General features: G+C 44.4%; 2 protein-coding genes across 3 annotated transcripts in view; one reads left to right on the forward strand and one right to left on the reverse strand.

Annotated features, from left to right (window-relative positions):
- Window positions 1-4,350: 4,350 nt before the first annotated feature.
- fshb (follicle stimulating hormone subunit beta) overlaps window positions 4,351-21,669 on the reverse strand; it is an 80,550-nt gene continuing 63,231 nt past the window's right edge. Inside the window, exons 1-3 of one of the 2 annotated variants that reach the window (XM_069527094.1) lie at window positions 6,188-6,501; window positions 5,363-5,546; window positions 4,351-4,703 (exon numbers count right to left, since the gene is read on the reverse strand). In XM_069527094.1, the coding sequence (XP_069383195.1) occupies window positions 4,500-4,703; window positions 5,363-5,521 (363 nt within the window). In that variant the 5' untranslated portion in view covers window positions 5,522-5,546; window positions 6,188-6,501 and the 3' untranslated portion in view covers window positions 4,351-4,499. Of the gene's footprint in view, window positions 4,704-5,362; window positions 5,547-6,187; window positions 6,502-21,669 lie in introns of those variants that run through there. The other variant, XM_020099391.2, reaches the window with a different exon arrangement.
- kcna4 (potassium voltage-gated channel, shaker-related subfamily, member 4) overlaps window positions 12,757-21,669 on the forward strand; it is a 47,898-nt gene continuing 38,985 nt past the window's right edge. The window contains exons 1-2 of the mRNA XM_069527072.1: window positions 12,757-14,148; window positions 14,487-18,355. Coding sequence (XP_069383173.1) covers window positions 15,129-17,228 — 2,100 coding nt within the window. The 5' untranslated portion in view covers window positions 12,757-14,148; window positions 14,487-15,128 and the 3' untranslated portion in view covers window positions 17,229-18,355. The remainder of the gene's footprint in view (window positions 14,149-14,486; window positions 18,356-21,669) is intronic.

Genomic DNA, 21,669 nt, shown 5'->3' on the forward strand with positions numbered 1-21,669 from the left:
TCAACATCCGTTCATCATTCTTTGAGAAATCAATGACAATGTCAAAAACGTCACATCTGATAATAACGAGAGCGATTAAAAAATTCCTGGAACTGTCCCCTGATCCAGATCCCAGTTCGTCCCCTCACCACACAACTTCCTGTTTCCTGGGAATCCGTCCTGTAGTTTTTGCATCGTCCTGCTAACAAACAAATCCACCAACAAAAAAAAAAAAACAACCTCTGGAGGTGATTATAATAATTCAATTAATAATTCAAAGGTAGAAGCTAAACCTTGAATCTAACCGTCTGTCGTCTCAGTCGTGAGCAGAGGTGTGGAGGAGTTCTTCTAAATTGAACCTCATAATTCCACTAAGTTTATCATCAGTCTAATTTCATTATATTCAACAAGAGGCCTTTTAATGAGGAAATACATTAAGTCACGATTCTCAGGAATCCTGCTTCTATAAACGAAGCCTTTTAAAATGTCATAGTTGTTTTTGTATTTCCATCAGGTCAGTTTGTTGGACTGTCACAGACGGGACTCGTCCCGTCACGTCCCCCTGTGCACTAACAGACTGCAGCAGGTGAGCAGCATGACACAGCACTTCATCATGCTGCCAACTGATGTCTCATTTATACTCATCCCGTCGTCCTTGAGCTCAGCCGGAGGTCAGGTGTCACAGTCCGGTGTTTCATTTCCTCGGTTTATTTCCAGGGAACGCTGAGGAATCACAACAGAGTGGAGTTTTGTTTTTCGATGCTGTGTGGATGAGGAGGTGTTCAGTCCGTTAGAGGAATTCAGTTATGCTGTCTTCATAATGTATCATGATCCAGACGCTCATTTTTAAAGGGCTATGTATAAATAAAGCTTATTAATATTTATAAAACCGCGTCGGTGTGTGTGCAGAGAGCGACTCATTCGTCACAGCAGCTGAAGTTTTGCTCCAAGCTCAAATTTAACGGAGTAAATTGACTTTGCACAAAGAACAGACGATGTTCTCACATCAGATCGGAGCCTCTGACTGCAGGTTATCGATGTTTCCAGACTCCGCTCGTCACTCTCTGACTCTGTGACCCTCGGCCGCGACTTCATCACCTCCCGTCTCGACCGCGGCGACGGAGTCCTGTCCGGGCTCCCCGGCATCGACCTGGACGGGCTCCAGCACGAGCTGCCAAAGTTCTCACCTGGCACCCCCCCCCCCCCCCCCCCCCCCCCCACCCCCCCCCCCCACCCCTAATCCATCTTCACTGCAGTCCTGTCATCATTTACAAAATCCTCCTCCTCGCCTATAAATCCCTCTGTGCCCTGCCCCCCCCTCCCCCGGTACCTGTCTGACCTCCTCCGCCCCTACACTCCATCCCGGAAACTTTGGCCATCGGACACGGCCTCGCTCTGCATCCTCCTGAGAACCCACAGTGACAGTGCATTCAGAAATCTGCAGTGCTCCGTCTCTGGACACTTTTCAAACTCAACTCAATACACGAAAAGCTTTTGTCAAATAGATTCAGTATCTCCAACAAGGTTACAGAAAAAAACTACTGGACAGATATCCATCAACCTCGGTGGAAGGACGCGGTCGGGAAAGAAAACAATAAAATTCGGGTGCGGATCCAGATCAGACGGCAGATCCAGACGTTTGTTCTCACTTTCTTAAATACTGCATTTTTTTCATGTGTTCATTTCTTACGAGCAGAAGCGTCACAGGCTGCGTGGAGCCATGAGCTGAGAAAAGGACCTGAAGAAAAGTTGATTACTGAAGTCTGCAGCGACAACAACTCTGTGAGAACCTCTTTAAACTCTATGTGCCGTTAAACAGGACTGACTGCAATGCACCATGGTTGCAAACCCCCCGACATTGACCCCACGCTGCCATCGTTCTGCCAAAAAGCTTCATAATGGTGGCGGAGGTTTGCACTTAGACTAATATTTATGTATTTGCAAACTCACAGATCTGAAGATTGTAATGGTCGTGTGTTTCTTAGTGGTGGCTGGAGGGGAGGGGGGTGTTGGTTTAATGTTGTGCCCCCCCCCCCCCCCTGCCCCTTTTGCCCGAGGCCCTCCGATTCCCTTGAAACACTCCTGCTCATGATGTATGTTCATGTTTATGACCAGAACCATTCACGAGGAACTGAATCCTTCAACTACCGGATGAACTGAGGCTCAATGTTTGTTGAGACGTTCAAGGTCCCCAGAGGAAATGTAGGAACTCTGATGTTTTCACTTTTCACTCATTCCAAACCATTCCAACGTCTGCACATACGTGTCCACCTGCGTCTTCTGATAGCCAGCGATAGAAGTCACAATGTGCGTTTGTGATCATACTGTCTTCAGCCCGACACAAAGTCATCTACCACATGACTGCATCCATTTCCTCCCAGCAGCAGAGGAGGCCGAGTGACAGACTCGTCTATAAACTTGATAAAATGTCGATGTGAATATCGGCTGCAGCCGTCGTTAGAGAGGAGAGAGCAGCAGCCTCCGGGGAGCCGCTGGACAAAAACAAGCTGCTATTAAAGGACACCAGTGACCTGAATGGACTGAAATCTGTCAGCAGATATCCAGCCTGCAGTGCATCGAACTGAGGATGAGACTGAAGAGCCTGTGTGTGTGTGTGTGTGTGTGCGTGTGTGTGTACGTGTGTGTGTGCGTGTGTGTGTGTGTGTGCATGAGACAAGGGCTGAAACAAAATCTATGAAGCAGAATGTGAAAAGGTCTCAGGTCTGTCAGGATGTTGACAGAAAAGATGAAGTAACTGAGCCGCCACAACTTTCTTCCTGATCACAGAAGCATCATGAGGACGGACGGGATCACAACACGTCTTGTTCGCCCCCTGCTGGCTGGCTAAAGTAACGCTGTTGCGGGATTGCAGCGTTTCCTATTCTCAACTTTTCTTCTAAACCTGTGAACAAGTTGAAAACTTGTTGAAAACGTGTTGAATCATCTGTTGACATCTCATTCCTTCTCCAGCCTCATTGCGGCTTCTGTTCCCTTACAAACATTCAATCATTGATCATTTCACTGATCGTTGATCTCTTTAGGGAACTTTGGCTTTGACGCTGGAATATTGATACCAAATACAACTTTCCTGCAGTTTCACACATTTAAACTAATTCCAGATTAAATTTTACTGCAGTGAAAAGCTTCATGAGCTTCGGGTTGTGTGATGCAGAGATACCTGGGAAAAAAACTGATATGCCATAATTTACCGTCTTGTTTGTAACGTCTTTGTGACATCACACAAATGAGGAGTCATTTTCTGACCCATATAAACTTCAGCGCCTCCTACACACGTCACCAGTGAATCCCAGCGCTGACCTACAAAGAGAAAAACCATTCATGCTTCACGTTGACACCAACGGTCACTTTAGAATCCAACCTGCATGTTCTGTGATCGTGAGAGGAAGACGGAGAACGAGGGAGAACCTTTGCAGACACAGGGAGAACATGCAGACTCCACTCGGCCTCTCTGTGAGTCCCACAAAGTGGAACATTAGATTCCACTTATGAGAAAAACAACCTTGAAATATAACCACACTGTCACAACAAGCCCTGTGGTGTCACTTGCTCTTTTACAAGTGATCTTTTAAAAGCAATAAAATATTTCATTATTTGCAGCTGCTTATTTTTTTCTCCCCTCTTTATTGAGAAAAACGACTCTTCCTTCTCCGTCCCACCAGAGTCCATGATTGTACCTTTGAGCAAACATTAAATACTAAAATGAATCACAACACACACGGTACCGTTAACCTGAAGAAGACACCCTCCACGGTAAAGGGGCTGGTAACGCTGAGCGTGGTAATTAACAACTGGTCGTGTTAGTGAGTTACTTCTGTCACGAGCCGTGGTCTCCGCTTTGTCCCTGTCTCTGTGTAGATTAAGACGTCACACTAACAATGTGCAGACTCAGAAGCTTCACCTGCTTTCGGCTAAAAAACAAGGCTCCTCCATCCTGTACCGTAGAAACGATGACAGGCCCTGGTGGACGTGGAGGCACAGAGCTGATTTATTCTCCTCATTTCTCTGCAAAGTCCATTAGTTTGTCCATTAGTTCTGCTCTGCTGGGAGTTTGGATTCTATTTTCCCGAATTATAAAGCGAAGAGATAAAAAACAAAGCAGAGGCAGGGACTCGGTTTTTACCGGTCCTTGCTTTTTTTCCGAGGGAGAGAATATTTCATGTTTTTGCTGACTGCTCATATTAACGCTTCCTCCATCCAGAGCACACAATGCGGCTGTTTGCACTTTGTGTTCTTTCCTATGAGCAAATAATTCACTGTGACACAATATAATAATAATAATAATATATTAATATAATGTAATACTGGCTGAGATTAACAGGTTATGTGCAAGAACACAGAATGTACGCTACAGAGGCTTTAAGGGACTAGTTTAATTTCATTGCTTTTAGGATACAACACATTTCAAAGATTATGAAACAAAACTCAAAAACCTGAGCTTTTATTTCAGTCCAGTGTCAACGAAGGGAGAACGTAAACTGAAGAGTGGACGGGTGGGTTCCTCAGAAGGGCAGACAGCTGGGTATGTCTCCGGGAAAGCGTCCGCAGTCAGTGTTCCCTGGGTTACACACAGTACAGTGGCAGTGTCTGGCCACAGGGTAGGTGACAGCCACCGGACATCCATTAATGTGCTTCGCCTCATACGACCAGTCACCGTTACAGATCCTCTGTTTAGCCGGACCTGTTTCGCTGATGTAGACCGGATCCTGTCGTCGACACACACAAACACAATAACACACAATGACTCCAGAGGAAAACAAAAGGTGAAGGAACCACAAACTCTGATGAAGGTGCTTCTGAAATTATAAACACCTCATAAGAAATGAACCTGAACCTCAAACAGGATGCACACATGAATCAATGAAACGACCCAGTGCAGGTTAGTGTAGTAGATGATAAACACACAGATCGAATAGAAAGACTAATGAAACACAAATACAATAATACAACAAATGAACAAATATAAAGAAGACTAATTTTACAATTAAAATCACTGAGTGGGGAATAAAACATGAAACTGAAAGAAAGTTATTATCCCAACACGAGGTGATTTGTTCTAATAAAAATAAATCTGTTTAAAACTCTTCATGTTTTAGAAGTTTCCTGGTTGAATGTTGGAGATGAACACTGGTTTTTAACAACGTGTATGTTTTTTTACACTTCAGCTTCACTGACTTACTGGAGCTTATCGGAGCTGCGACTAGAAAGAAAGGAATCGTGCTTTCGACCTCATGATAATATTCATCGTGTGTCGACTTGAAGAGTCATCAGTGCAGAGCTTCACCTGCTCGTGTGCGTAAGAAGGTCAAACGTGCACACGTCTCTTTATGAACGAGTCAGAGGCGGAGCTGGAGTCGTGCGTTACCTCGTAGTAGCACTGTCCTGCACACACGGTGGTGGAGATGTACTCGGTGCTGCCGCAGCTCTCCACGGGGATGCTGATGTTGGTTGGACGACAGTCGAAGCTGCAGCCCTGCCCCGCCCCCGCCACTGCCAGCACGGCTGCCATGACGACCAGCTTCATCCTCTGCTGGGTGCAGCACAGACGTCTGCCACGAGAGGGGAGCAGGTCTCACATCACACATTTGAAAAACGTGTCAGAGGATCCACGGACGTTAATGTGGATTTAAGAGAGACAGTGATGGTTTTTTTTTCTTATAAATCAAATAAATTAAGTAGCTTGATGTTTCAATCACATCTCAGATTTAAGGTTGAGGTCCAAAAGTTGTCAAACTCCTGACAAACATTTCGTTTTCAAGGTAAAGAGTGAGAAGAAATTACATTTCTGTGTGTTTTTGACACCATGAACACCACAAATGAGCGGAGAAACCTCAGAGATGCATCTGTCCTTTAAAGCAGAGAACTAAAAAAATATCTGCCAGGATAAAACAGGATGAAAATGTAAATTTTTATTGAAGTGTAGTGAGTGTGGTTAAAACATCCATCAAGCTGCATCTCTAAAGAAACAGTTACAGAAGAATGAATCATAAGAAGATAAGAAGAATTTACATATTAAGAAACACTTTCTAGAGTTAAACTCACCTGAGGTTTCATCCTCAGTGCCAAGAAAAACTTTAACTCATAGTTATCAGAACAAACAATTCCTTTAAACACCCTCTACATGCAGTATGAAGATGCGATAGATTTATATAACTATAATGTAATCATCAGTCCTGAACCGGAGACGTACCTTAAGAGCTCTGCTGTCGCCTTGGATCTCTCTGGAGTCTTGTTCCTTCTCTTACTCAGTAAACATCTGTACAAGCGTTCAACCTGTGACTCTTCCCTCCGTTACTTAAATAGTGCTGCACATAAATCCACTTAATCTGTTTGGCCTCGGTCAGGTGCTATTTTTTCTACCTGTTGAGACTTAAAAAGGCGAATCCTCGTTTCTTTCCTTCAACAGTTCGGGGATGGCCCGTGGCTCAAGGCCTCTCCTCCTACACATGAGGGGAAGCGAGTCGGTATCTTTGGAAATCTTGTTTAGATTACACGAGCGAATGGCTCAGATGGATCGCAGAAACATAAACACCCATCTGCCCCCGCAGCGAGGTGGAAAACACCGACATGAGCATCACTAATTAATCAGTCATCCCCCATCTTTATTGCTTTGTGTCATTTTTCCAGTGTGTCAAAGGCAATAACTCGTCTTTGTACATGCACTTCGGTGATGATGTGTTAAAAATATATGTATACTTAGTTCACTGAAAAACATTTTGACATTTGAAAGTCAGTGTTTTACGGTTTTTGTGGCATCGTTAAAATAATTCTGAAGAAAAGTGTTTTTGTTTGTTGAAAAATGAGACGAACCAAGTGAGTCAGCCCATTCATCTCAGGAGTCAGGTTCTAGACACTGTAATATTGAAAAAGACACAGCCAGTGACGTGATGCTGAAGGAAAAGAAAAAAGTCTCCCAACGTGGATTTAAGTACTTTTCTGTTCATGGTCCAAAAAACTGATTAATCAACGTCTGCGACTGCAGGGAAGCTCCACCGGCAGGGAAAGATCCGCATAATCAGTCTGAATGAATCGTTTCCATGGAACATTTTTTATTAGCGAGGCGCAATTTATTTTTCACTGGGATCCAGTGGTTGAGGAATTAATTAAACCAAAAAAAAATAAGAAATTTACAAGCAGTTACGGGCTGCAGTAGAGAAAAGAACTTATATAATATCTAAATATCTAAAGTAAGTAAGTTAGCAAGTAACCTGATGTTTTTCATGAAGATAAATACATCACTTTCTGGATAATCATAAAAAATGTCAAAACCTCTCTATCCCACAATATCTAAGAAAGTGATAAAGGATTCATGGATGTGCCTCTTTGTCCAAATCTGCCTCAAAATGTGTCGGACTTCTCTCTTGGCTTTTTTCTTTTCCTTCCACCAAGTTTTGTGAAAATCATTCAAACGTTTTTTTTGAGTAATCCTACTGACAAACAAGCTAACTTGATTGATCGAGAGCTGAAAAGCACATTTCCACACTGAACTTTTCCTCTGTTCGAGGTCTAAGTCCTCTCAAATATCAAAGTTACAAGTTGAGAACAAGTAACTCAAAACTGTGCTTTCAGTACTTTTTTATATTCCTGCTTTGCGTTCACTCAGCACTGCACCACGAGCAGGACCCTCTGCAGTGACAGTGGAATATTTAGGCAGCAGCCGCAGTTCATCCAACTGCTCCTCCGTCTGCCCTTGCGGCCTCCAGGGACTCCAGGCTCCCCAGCGTCCTGCAGTACCTGCCCAACAAGGCTGCGAGGACTCGAACAGAGCGTCTGCCACGTCCTCTGAGGTGCCGCTTCCTTCAGGAAATCTCTGCTGAAATGCATCACTGTTGCTAATGCGGTTTGTCCTTAATGAACACCAGCCATAGCTGATTAATCTCGTATTCGGAGTAGGACACATCGTTAGTCATTTCCTGAGTCGCTGGTAATTCCTCTTAAAATGAGTGCATCCGCATTGAAAATTGATTTATTAATTGCGCAGCTGAAAACACATCACATCCGTGCCTGCGCTGCATTGATATGCTAATCACATAAACTGGAACCTGGGGAGGGCAGGTGAGACTTTCAAGTACATGTCAATATTATGGTACTAAAAATAGCTCATTTGTGCTGCAGCCAGCTAAAACAAAACAATACTACAGAGACATTCAAACCAGCAGGAGATTTCCCAGAGTGCATCTTACTTCTCTCCCTTCAGCAGCCATAAGAAGAGAAGACCTGCACTGTAATGTCACATTAAAGTCTACTGGGAATCAATTTGGAAATGATGGATGAGGTGATGGTTTCAGTGCCCGGAACGATTTTCTGCTTCGTAACTCTTAAAACTACAATAAATAAAAAAAACCTATCACCTTTGGGGCGCGAGAGCTCAAACCAGTTTTTATACGAGGCCACATATAAAACAGCTCCGAGCTGATGCTGACATCACAGATTTGAGTCATGGGTCATTGGTGTCGAGCTGTGAAACAGAATCCTCTCGCTTTTTATCAACACGACGTAAACACAGCGATAACAGGACTAACGACATCCACAAACACACTCAGTCACACTCCGCTCCCCTCCTCCGCCTCCCCTCGCCGCCTCTGCCGCTCCATCTGCTACCGTGCGAGCTCGTGATCACGGTTACCGACAGAAACACGCTCCTGGTAGATCATCGTGTCGCATGCAAAAAAAAAAAAAAACTGACTGGCCGAGGCCCTGCACGCGCTGCATCACGTCCCTCCTCCTTCCTGCAGACGCCTCCACAGCGCTGCCAAGGACAAGACTTTTGTTTGGTGACTGTGCTGCGTGTTTGTGTGTGGACGGAGGTGGTAGCTGTGTGTTTATGAGAGAGATGCTCTCCTGCCTCCTGATTTCTCTGTTCACTCAACTTCTTTTAAATCCAGTGGATTTTAAATCATCGGTCCAAATTGACCTCAGGCAAAACTACGACACCGGAACTGGAGAGAATCTGAACATTGACTTGAAGTCATTTAACTGGTGAAGCTTTATTTTATGTTCTCATATGTATAAGTACTGTATAGATATTTCATACACAGTATAATGCAGGTGTTAGCAGATATATTATATTGTTTATAAGTGTAACTCTTCCTGTCGGCCAGACAGTAAAACACAGGTTTAATATTTATGTAACTCCTTATGGGTTGAGTTTTAATATTTGTGTGTGTACCAAAGCATAATCAAGATCTATGACACGTGTCAGTTTATAGGTTTAAATGAGTAAAGGCTTAATTTTTTCTGACTTTCGTAATTTCACACGTTCAATATATTTTTCTGTAAAGAAAAACAAGTGATTGACTCATAAATGTAAATATGCGCATGTTGTGGCTGACAGGACGTGCTGCTTCACTACATCTTTCAAAATAAAGCTTTTCTCTTCATGTAAATTGACCTCAGAGAGCTGGATGTGTTCACTGTGTGTGTGTGTGTGTGTGTGTGTGTGTGTGTGTGTGTGTGTGAGTAAGATGCAGGATGAAGTTGTAAACAGATGCAGCTCTGTTGCAGCTTTGGCATCAGCTCAGAGTGCATCTGAACCTGTGTATAATAAGGCACCTTCTCTCCTCACTCCATCACCTCGAATTATTACTGACCTCACAACTCCCCCTGGTGCTGACTGAGGAGCACACTCAATGAAGTGCAAGGGGTGAGTGTGCATGATGTGTGTGTGTGTGTGTGGGTGTGTGGTGGGTGGAAAATTGCCTAAATGTTGTGCAGGGCGAGAAAAGCTGCTCTAATGTCTCATAGGTAAGTATCTGACATCCAGAGAGAGACGGACAGAGACGACTGTGAGAACGCAAAAACCATCTGCATTGAATTTTCAGATATTCTCTTATGAAAACAAAGCAGAGCACAAGCAACCAAAAATATCTGGTAGTAAAACTAGAGATTTTTTAAAAAACGCCTCAGGGAATGATTAGGATTCCTTAGAGGAATATTGTATCTGTTCTCTGGTCTGGAATAACACGCTGTTCTTGTCCTAATTAGAGTTTTTGAGTGGAGTGGATGGACTGAATCAAACGGACAGGACTTGAGGGGCTGCACTGATCGCTGCGTATCCAACTACCAGGCCTGCAGTGTTACCTGCGGAAAATAAAATCCAATTATCGGCACAATCAAATTAAATCTGGGAGGTTTCAAAGGTGCAATGAATTGAGACCTTTACTGTCCAATAGTGCAACAAAAAAAAGAGATCAAAATAAATCTGTGGTGGCAATCTGGGTACTGATCAATAACAGTGACTCAACAGTTAGCTCGCCAGGTGCTGAGACGTCGAGTCTTTTAAAGTCAGCACATGCTCTCACTATGTGCACTACTGACAAATACCATCCACACACACACACAGATGAAGATAAAACGTGACAGAATAAAGCAGAGTAATGATTTACTGTGTAACCTCGTCATTTTAAGTTAGAGTCCTCACTTCTTCATCTAACAATTCCAGAAATCGTTCACATCTATTTTCCAGAGTTATAAGGTCCTTGTTCAGACTTCGGTGTGTGTTCATGTGCTTGGAAGAAACATGGACCCTGGGAACACAATATGTTGTATTTGTGTGATTAGGGCGTCAAAAAAAAAAAAAACACCTTGACTCCTCCGTCCAATATCTGCATCGTAAACAAAGAGCGAAGAAACAGGATCCGGTGTGACACGTATAAATGATTTTAAACTGTATGGTTCTAAAACGTTTTTCTGATTATTCCGATACCACGTGAACACACGGTGAGTCGAGCTTCACTGAGCTTCACACTCGTAGCTTCAGGGTTCTGCGGACTTTACTTGATGTGTGGTCATGTTTACCGTTTCAGAGCTGCAGCAACGCCACAGATCGAGCAGACAGCCCATTCCCAACGAACAGGTTTAGCACGGGCACTGCACTGGTTTTATTTTTGATCGCAGACGTCAGCACAGACCTTTAAATGATGAATTTCATCGGCCACTAATCAGCAAATTGCTTGTTTTGTACAGAACAACGCTCAAAAACAACCGTCCTTACATGACAAGTATCATTATTCTTACAAACTGTGGCAAATACCTGTTTATAAATAAGAGTTAACGTGGCCACATTCATGAAAAATCACCAACATAGTCATTACACTTACTTGTCTGAGGGTTTTCAATACTCATCACTCAAAAGAGGTAATGCATTCGTAAAAGCTGTTTTTAAATAGTAATGCATTCTCTGACTAATTGATACGCGAACACAGTCGTTTGTTAGCCTGCGTGTTGTGGTGCAGTCTCCGCACTAAACCAGGTTCTTCCAGGTCATGTGAGAGATGAAGAACACGGGGAGCAGAGAGCTCTGCTGTTTCAGGGTAAGAAGGTGACCTTTAATTATACACTGTGTGAACTGCTGCTGTGGTTTTAAATTGTATTACGCTAATTAGACAGTGAGGTGTGTGGAACTGATGTGGACACACTGAGCTCATTACACTTCAGTCGCTTGGGTGACATGTTCTCAGGAGGCACAGACTCACTCACTATGTTTACATGGACAGCAATACATTGACCTAATTCTATAAGGTTCTATAAGGATGAGACGGCTCTCTCCCTTTATGTTTACGTGTTAAAGTTCATCGTCTGATTAGGACTCACTGACGCTGCTTGTTTCAGCTCAAACCCAGGACGTGTGTCGTCAAGTGTCAAAACTCCAATATGGCGTTATAATGTGATTACACGCATCAACGTAACCTGACGACGGTAGGGCCGCGAGCGGGGCGCTGCTACGCTTCACGGCTTGTTGTCGTACTCAACTGCAGATTTATTCTTTTAGTTTATTCCCACAACTTATTTTTATTATAAACAAAGTTTGGCTGAGATGTGCAAACCTGCAAACCTTGGAAACTTCCTTGAAATATAACACAACAGAGAGAATCACACAACTCTGCCTCAGACAAGTTATATTCGTTGTTGCCTGAACACTGGAATGAGGATGAAAAGCTCCTGGTTACAGCGTCACTCCCTTGTTGTGTTGATTTTTTATAATCAAGTTCATTCAATCTTTTCCTACTGAAAAGTCCTCAGTAAGTAAATCGGTTATTCTTTCAATCTTCATTCACTCATTTCCAGCAACGTTTCTTGGCTTCTATTCCATAGAAACATTCATCTGAATATAAATTTTACATAAGTAACTAAAGAGTCAGAATCACTTATTCATTTGCATTCTGTTCCAAATATATGCCACCTCCTATTGCTGTTTACATATATTAATGATGTAAACAAAGCGTTAATTTAGTGGTTGTTAAACTCTGCATTAGCAGATCTCTAAATCAGTTCAGGAGGCAGAGCTGATCTTATGTGAGTTTAAACACGAGTTCTGCCTCGAAGGGAGAAACAGAGGGAAAGTTATATTTCCTCTTAACGTTCCTCGACAACATCTCTTATTTATATTTCCATGCCTCGAGCAAAAATTATATTTTTTTAAAAGTCCTTCACTCTCAAACCAACTGGAATGTTCCAGGGTTGATGTTTGTACATCTGTGACATGTATTTGGCTGCACCAGTGGATTTGATGTTATTTCTGTCTTTTAAGTGGTGAAAAACTGAAATGTTTAATATTGCTTCTACTACGGTAAGACACTGAAGTTGTATTGTATTATCTGGATACACTAAAAGGAATAATGGACTCACTTCTGAAGTAAGTGCTCTATATACTTTATCAAATATCAAAGTATTAAACAATAAAAACTAAATTTGTTTGTGTTTCCTGCGTAGTCACAGGGGAGATTGCAAAAACATTAGATTTCTTACGGTTTGTGAAGCACAGAGAGGGGGTGTCATGAAAATACATTATGATTGGGGCTGTCAATAACAATTACTTTCACCATAAATCAATCTCAATTAATTGATTTGCCTGGAAAATGTGGAAAAAAAAGGAAAAATAAATTCAAGGTGACAGACTCAGATGTCTTGTCTGGTTCAGAAGCTCCAGATAATCAGTTTACTGTGAAATAAAACTGAGAAAATAGACACTGAGACAGAAAAGAGATTTTTGTTTTGGTTTAAAAAATGATCTGAACTATTTTGTGATTATCTAAATATTTGCCAATGATGATTATGATGCTCCACTAACTGATTACACAACTAATCGTTGCAGTTTTACAATAATGATGATTTGATAGACCTGCTGCAGTGAATCAGTGCAGAGTAAGAATATTCAGGAATCATTGTAGATGTCTCCACTGCTGTAAATTCACTTTTACACAATCTGTGCAGGTTCGGGTGAAATATTGTTGTGGATTTCTTCATCCTGTGGCACAAACTGGGTGAGGACAGAAACATTTCCAAGAGTGGAAGAATATAAAACCCAGCAGTGCCTGTTGTGGTGGGTTGAGAGGAGGGTTTCTGACTCCACATTCCGAGCTTAATGACGTTTTACGCCGGCCACGTTACTTCACCATCGGTAATGCATTTCATTGTGGGGGGTGAGGACACCGGTTGCCACCCAGCAATAATGGTGAAGGGCAGAGGTTTGGATGTGAGACTGCAGCACGGTGCGCAGTGACCGGCTGCATCCACTGGGGTAGGACCGAGCACCGCCTGCATGCGCTGCGGAACAGGAGCGACTTTCTCACCGAGGCTCTCCATCATCACACAATGGGAGGGATACGGGAGTGTAGGTAGGGCTCCAGCGGCAGACAGACAGATGTGTGATGCTCAGCCTCCACCGTGGGGCCGTTCCCCCTCGCCTCACTGGAGGTAAACTTTTACCCACCCTCGGCATCTTTGCGCCGTGTGACCGTGCGGAGCCGCCGCTGACGCCAACTCGCTGCCTGCGCTGCACACCTGCCCCCCTTTTTCTTTTTTCTTTTTTAAAACCCACCGTCGCTGCCTGTGAACCGGGAGCGATGCAGCACAACCGGGGGCTGAAGTGGCAACAGATCCTGTTGAATTGAGACAAGACGTCGAGACGCAGCCAACAAAGTGTCCTCCAGCTCAGAGTGCGTCAGAGCACCGTGGATGTTGTTATGGTCGCTGCCTGGAAATACGATCGAGGGATTTGAGATATTGCCCCCTGAAATCAAGAGGGGAGATTTGGGCAAAAAAAAAAAAAAAAGAAAAAAGCAGCTGCATCCTCACCTAGCCTACCTCCTCCTCCTCCTCTTCCTCCAGCAGATCTGTTGTAGAGGGCTTTGGTTTGGCCCCTTTTCAGATGTAAGTATGGATGTCAGAATGAGGGGAGGCTATTTTAACGAGTAGAAAAATCCGTGCGTAATGTCTGCGCTAAAAATATATGTCATCCATGCTTTCATTCCCAGAGCCCTGTCTTCATGTTAACTCACGTCAGCCTGATAATAACATCACTAATATTAATAATAATAATGATAATAATAATGAGCTGATTAAGTTTTACTGCCTCACATTATAGAAGACGAGTAGCAGCCTGCTCTGTGATGTCGCCAGAACAACGGACATCAACGAACACATCGTTTTAAGATTTTTATTTATTTATTTGTTGCCCGAACCAACTGCTGTTGTCTCTTCTCTCGCAGCTCCAGAGCGGCAGAAGGAGAAAGTCAGGCAGATTCACCGGAGCTCCATCACACACCAGCGCAGATCCACTCTCCTTTTCCTTCTCTTTTTTTTTTTTTTTTTTTTGGGCCATTTTCTCTGTTTTCAAAATTCATCTCGGCGCATTAGATGGCCACACGCGAGTGACCACTGAGCACCGGGAGACGCGTTTGGACGCTCGTGGAGGAATTAACCACCTGATGGGCACCGGAGGAACCGGGGGGGGAGACTGTTTTGGTGTCGCTTGTTGACTTGGTGATTTATGATGGCGAACAAATAAAGGGCGCTGCAAGTTTTGGGCACGGAGCGTCTGCGTAACAGGCTGTGCCACCGACCGCTATCATCCAAATACAGAGAGACGTATATATATATATTTCTGGTTGTGGTAATGATGTCATAAACCGCCGGAGGCCAGGAGGAGGTGAATATCTCCTGTCATGTAAGTAGCCACATGGACGGCTCTCAGCATGGACCGGATTGAGGTGTGTTTGTTATTGTGACGGTCTCGTATTCACATTCCAAACCAGTACATGCCTCGTTCTGTCTCCGTGCGCGCTCCGAGCTGCAACTTTTACCCCCTGGCCTGCGCCCTCGTCGCCCTGTAGGAGCGAGCCGACTTAAAGATGGAGTTCGCCATGGTGGGCGCGGACGGAGGGTGCAACAGTCACCTGCCGTATGGATATGCCCAAGCTCGCGCGCGGGAGAGGGAGCGCGAGAGGGAGCGTCAGGCTGCACAGTCTCGAGCGGCGGCTGCTGTGGCCGCGGTCGAGGGTGGAAGCGGCGCGGATGGAGGAGGAGGCGGCGTAACGGGGTCCACATCCACCTCCTCCACCTCCTCCACCTCCACCACCTCATCATCCTCCTCCGGCGCTCATCTCCTTAACAACCGCCAGCATCAGTCTCGCGCCGCCTCCTCCTCCTCCGCGAGCGACAACATCAGCGGTACCGCCTCGCGCTCCTCCTCCTCCTCCTCCTCCTCCTCCTCCTCCTCCTCGCAGCCGCCACAACACCAGCAGGAGCCGGAGCAGACGCACCGAGTTCTCAGAGAGCGCAAAAAGCAGCGCGGCGTCGGCCGGTGGAGACGCAGCCGGACGACTCTCGGCGGGGACCTGCGCCACTCGGAGCTGGCGCTGCTCGGATCCGAGGAGGACATCATGATCGAGGAGGAAGAGGCCGAGGGCGCCGAGGAGGAGGAGGCGGCGGAGGAGGAGGAGGACAGGGGAAGCAAGAGGTCGAGCTTTCTGTGCAACATGGATGATGAGGAGGAGACGGTGTCGATCACCGACCGGCGACCTCAGTCCGGATACGGGAACGTTTACAGCGAGTGCGGCTGCTGCGAGCGAGTGGTCATCAACGTGTCGGGGCTGAAGTTTGAAACTCAGCTCAAGACTCTCACCCAGTTCCCGGACACTCTCCTGGGAGACCCCGACAAGAGAATCAGGTACTTTGACCCGCTGAGGAACGAATACTTCTTCGACCGGAACCGACCGAGCTTCGACGCCATTCTTTACTACTACCAGTCGGGGGGGCGGTTGAAAAGACCCGTCAACGTCCCGTTCGACATCTTCTCCGAGGAGGTGAAGTTTTACGAACTCGGGGAGGAGGCGATCCTCAAGTTTCGGGAGGATGAGGGCTTCGTGAAGGAGGAGGAGAAGCCGCTGCCGGAGGACGAGTTCAAGCGTCAGATCTGGCTGCTGTTCGAGTACCCGGAGAGCTCGAGTCCCGCCCGGGGCATTGCGGTCGTGTCCGTCCTAGTTATTGTCATTTCTATCGTCATTTTCTGCCTGGAGACGCTGCCGGAGTTCAGGGATGAGAAGGAGTATCTGCAGCCGCGACACAACTCCTCCGAGCCGGACCACGGGTTCACTCCCTTCAACGACCCCTTCTTCATCGTGGAGACGGTCTGCATCATCTGGTTCTCCTTCGAGATCATAGTCCGCTTCTTTGCGTGTCCGAGCAAAGCCGCTTTCTTTAAAAACATTATGAACTCTATAGACATTGTCTCCATTCTGCCTTATTTCATAACTCTCGGCACGGACCTGGCGCAGCACCAAGGCAACGGGCAACAGGCGATGAGCTTCGCCATCCTGAGAATAATCCGCCTCGTGCGGGTGTTCCGCATCTTCAAGCTGTCCAGACACTCCAAGGGGCTGCAGATCCTGGGTCACACCCTGCGCGCCAGCATGAGGGAGCTGGCCCTCCTCATCTTCTTCCTGGTCATCGGTGTCATCCTCTTCTCCAGCGCGGTGTACTTCGCCGAGGCGGACGAGCCCACGTCCCAGTTCACGAGCATCCCCGACGCGTTCTGGTGGGCCGTGGTGACCATGACCACGGTGGGCTACGGCGACATGAAGCCCATCACCGTGGGTGGGAAGATAGTGGGCTCCCTGTGCGCCATCGCGGGCGTGCTGACCATCGCGCTCCCGGTGCCGGTCATCGTGTCCAACTTCAACTACTTCTACCACAGGGAGACGGACAATGAGGACCAGTCGCCGGCGGTGGAGAGCTTGCCCCCGGGTTGCCCTTATTTCCCGGACTTTCTAAGGAAATTCAAAGGCTCGCCCTCTGGATCCTCGCTGGGCGACAAAGCGGAGTATATGGAGATGGAGGAGGGGGTCACGGAGTCGCTGTGTGGCCTGGACAAGAGCCCCAGTAAAGGGAACGGCACAGACATAAGCAGAAAAAACAGTACTAACTCAAAATCCATTCAGACTGATGTGTGATTACAAGTAGAGTTTCGTTTTTTTAATTCTTTTTGGTTTCTAAAGAAGAATATTCCCTATAAAGATGATTCTTTATGCCCAAGAGCAGGTGGTCCCCTCTGACATACACACACACACACACACACACACACACACACACACAGTCACTGATTGGCAGTTTTAACTCTCTCCATCTCAGAACAATAGTTTCTCCTAAATCCTCTCTCCACACAGAAGAACCAACCAACCAACCATTAGGAACAATTACAACCAATATTTGCCTAATGGGTTGGTTAATGAATTTATCTAAGCTGACTGGGCTTCCGAATTGGAAAAAAAATGGAAATTGTAGACAAGACAACCTATGCATTCGCACTTTATGGGTTTCATCTGTCAATAGGAGAATGGATAGGGACGGTCGTTTTTTGCTGTTATGCAATAAAGTTAAACATTTGTTTGCACTAATGTAGAATTTGCGCTGGGTTTGGCATCTTTTTATTTCAGAGACAAAAACTGTAGGCCATGCCAATGGTAATAAGTTAGTTATCCTCCAACTTAGCTGAAGAATGTTTGAGAGACTTCCACAAAGAGAGCAGACTAAGGATATTAACAACCCCTCTAATATGCTGCCAATGAAAATTGGACTCAGACAAAGGAAAAGTCTAAGAGATTTATTACTTGTCCACCAGTAAATATTAATTAAACCTTCATTGATAAGACATAGCATTTAGGAGTCATCAAATGAACCAGGGCTAGAATTATTTTTATGACATAACTTCCACGACAGGCCTAAAAGGCCTCATGTTGTTGACCCACCATGAGAGCTAAGCACATGAGTCATCCGAGTCAAAAATGGCTGGAGAGACGACTTCCTCGCCAGGTTTTTGTATGGACAGGCTTGGAGCCTTGGCAACAACAGTTTCCCAAGTTTCATTTAACCACCTCAAAATGACAATATCCCTTTACATGGACGCAGATGGAAAGCTATAGCAAAAATGACTCTATGTTGTGGAAACTCCGCAGAGGGGAGTTTGTGAGCAACTTCCTCTCCTGTCCGCTGGACTTCGTGCACAAAATATTTTTTTTCTCAAGAGGACTATGATTACCTCCGAGCTCAGAGGATCTTCAGGATGTGGATGTCTTCCAAGGTATGTGGCCTGCAGTTCATGTGTGACAGTGATTTTCATCCTGTGATGATGCAAACAACTCATGTGTGTGTGCCAACAATGCTCCTGAAAGTTTGGGGAAACATCCAAATCATGCAACACACACTTTTTTTTTTACCATGTTTAGATATGAAACACTGTTAATAATATCTTAACCTAACCGTGACTTTGCACCCTTCCTTTATCAATGAATGACGCCTGATGACGTGTGTGTACAAGTTAAAATACTGTAAATTATGATCGGTTATGTCAAACATGTCGTGATCACGTGGTCAGGTAACGTCTCCTCTCATGAAAGCAGTAATGATCTCATCCACCTTGACATGAGGTCGGCCTGCTGAGAACTCGTGACAATGGTTTTGGAAGATAGCACAAAGGATTCATTAATAGAGTGTCTGGATAGTTTACAGATGCAGTTTGGGATTAGTAGGTCTTTTATATAATTCAGAGTTCACCCTCTGCTCTGTTTGACAGTTTTCACTGTATTGACGTCACAACAAGTGATTTAAATTTGGATTCTTTAGTTTGTCTCTGCAGTCCATTCACATTATTGATTCACCTTCTATACCAAGTGTAGGACGAGGACATTGTGACGTGAACCACACTCCTCTACATTTATCTGTCAGAACCATTTACCATCTAATCCATATTGTTCTGCAGATATAGCAAAGCTTGTTTTCATCCAAAATTGCCTTTTGGATGTTTGACCGTCACTTTATAGAATTATGTAGAATATGTGCAGAGCTTGACACTTGGGCTGTTTTCATATTCATCTGTTGGGAGAAGTTTATAAGTCAAAGATGTTTGCGTGAGCAGAATTATTGGGACATCGAAGCAAAAAGACAAATGAAAATGTAGTTTTCAGTCAGGTGCAATAAAAGACATATTGACTGCAGCCATTTAACTTTATATTCACATTCACCTTCTACAATGAGGAAGGATTATATGTAATTTTGAGAAAACAGATTAACTTCATACTATATGTTGGGAAAAAAGTTGAGGACACGTTAAAATTGTTGCTCTCAGAAAAGTCCCAAAGCCAAAGTGACTTGACACGGCTCAGCAGTTTTCTGATGAATAGTAACTGCATCACGACTCCATTTCAAGTTGTTTGTTCTAACTTTTGTCACAATCCATGGACATTTGCATTTATCCAGGAGATCCATTGGCCCTGTCAGTCACTTCATCAGAGCTTCCCTGCTTCCCCCAGCACATAATCACTGCATCAGCACAGATCGCAGAATAATTTATTGCACTGGGTGGTTGTCTCCTCAGAGGAACTATTCATACAAGATATTTTCAACACCTGCACCCACACACAGACACACACCATGCTGGCACGGAGCCACAACTCCTCTTGATACCTCACACTTAGCACTTACATAATATGGCTTATGGCAAGAGGCGCAATCCAAAACATTTTTCAAGGAAAGTGTGTGGGTCAGGCATATTCTTAGGCCTGTAGCTGCTGAGCTGACTGTGGAAACAGCCTGTTTCATCCTGAGCCACAGAAAAAGAGCTGAATGGTTTCCACTCTTCATAGCGACCTGTTGTCACGTGCACGGCGAGTCTTTGTAGTGCAGATTTAGAACATATGGCCGGGACATGTGACAAAGTGAAAGTTATTTATGGTTAATGTTTTTTCAAAAGGTATTCCATGCCTGTCGAAGGCTGTGGAGCGTGTGGAGGAGCTGCATCGTGTTAAACCAGGGCTTTGTTTCATAATGTAAATAGTTGGATCCATGTTGTTTGGGATATGAGCGTTTCACAAAACCATAGCTATCATGGCAGCTATGGTTACGAACAAGGTATGGGGGGGTTGTCACCTCGTCCATCTATGTGATTATGATTCAAATAATCATTGTTCAAACTACTGTGGTTTTGGGATCTCGTATGAGTGGAGTTGCTATATTTGCTCATCGATGAATAGTTTGAGTCACTTCTCTGCTTGACTTGATTTTGTACTTCCACTGGAAGTTGATGAGAGTTTCTGAAGCGTTTGTTCTGTTGGTCAGAAAAGATCAAATATATCACTTTAAGCTGTGGAAGCTAGTGAAGTGCTCCTGTCTTATGTGGACTAAATCTCTTACTGACCTATCATCTGATTTGAACTGACAGATTTACTGATGCCGAGAGTAATCATCCATCACAGCCTCAACATTATGCCGTTGTGTTTTTGTACAGTGCGTTACTGTAGTACTCGGTGAAAACAATGGTAAATGGCAGAGTGGCAGATTTTGCTTGATGAAGGAACTCTTGTGATAAGAGATTAATTTGTGTTAGAGCCAAAACTAAACAGCCAGGCAACGTAAGCAAGTGTACATAAAGGCCCCAGGGTTCCTGTGTGGCTATTACTTTGTTGTACTTGAATTATTTACAAATTTGGTGGATGACATGCAAAGCACAATCCATCTAAACTATAATTACAAACTGAAAAGAACTACCCTAGAATGGCTCCTGCATCTTTACCCAGTCTTATTGGTAAGTCTAGGCAATGGCACAGAGCAGTTAATAATGAGTCACATTAAAAACATTTACAACCTCCTCTTATAACACCATAACAGAGGACACGAGGCATTAAGGATTCCCTAAAGTAGAATGGCGCTCAGTCAAGTGTATAACTCTGCTAAGGGCCAACAGTCCCCTTAAACTCAATGAAGCTGCACCAAACTTCACACACTCATAGTTATCAGTCCGCTAAATGTGCCAGATTTATTTTCCATCAAGATCCATTAATTATTGTCTGGGAAATGGGTGAAAACACTTCAGCTCATAGTGTGAAAGAAGTGATAAAACATTTTTTTTTGGGGGGGGGGGGGTTGCCTTTTTGTTCAGATCAACATTTATTCATATATAAAATGTAATGTATTTGTATTTTTACATTTTAGTTTCATGAAAATCTGTCCATCTGGCGTATCGCGTCAGCTTTTAACTATTTTATCGTGTCCCCAACATTCCACAATCTATAATTTATGTGACAGTAGATTCTTCTAGATTAAAACAACCTGCTCTGCATAACAGAAGTCAAAGCGTGCTGACAACCACAGGTCATAGTTACAGATGACCATGCTGCTGACAAATGGCTGTTCAGAAAATGACTCTGAGCTGCAGCCAACACATCCTTCAATCTTTCACGTCTTTACAGTCGTTTATTTAGTTGTGTTTGCTTTGCATCTATATATAACCACAAATCATTGTGTGTATGCTTTTGTGTCATTCAACCTTTGTCAACCTATTTTTTTTTTAAACTGTTAAGTTTGTTAGCTTGCAGTTGTCTCCCTTTCGCCACATCACCA

The sequence above is a fragment of the Paralichthys olivaceus genome, chromosome 1 (assembly GCF_024713975.1).
Source record: "Paralichthys olivaceus isolate ysfri-2021 chromosome 1, ASM2471397v2, whole genome shotgun sequence".
NCBI lineage: Eukaryota > Metazoa > Chordata > Actinopteri > Pleuronectiformes > Paralichthyidae > Paralichthys > Paralichthys olivaceus.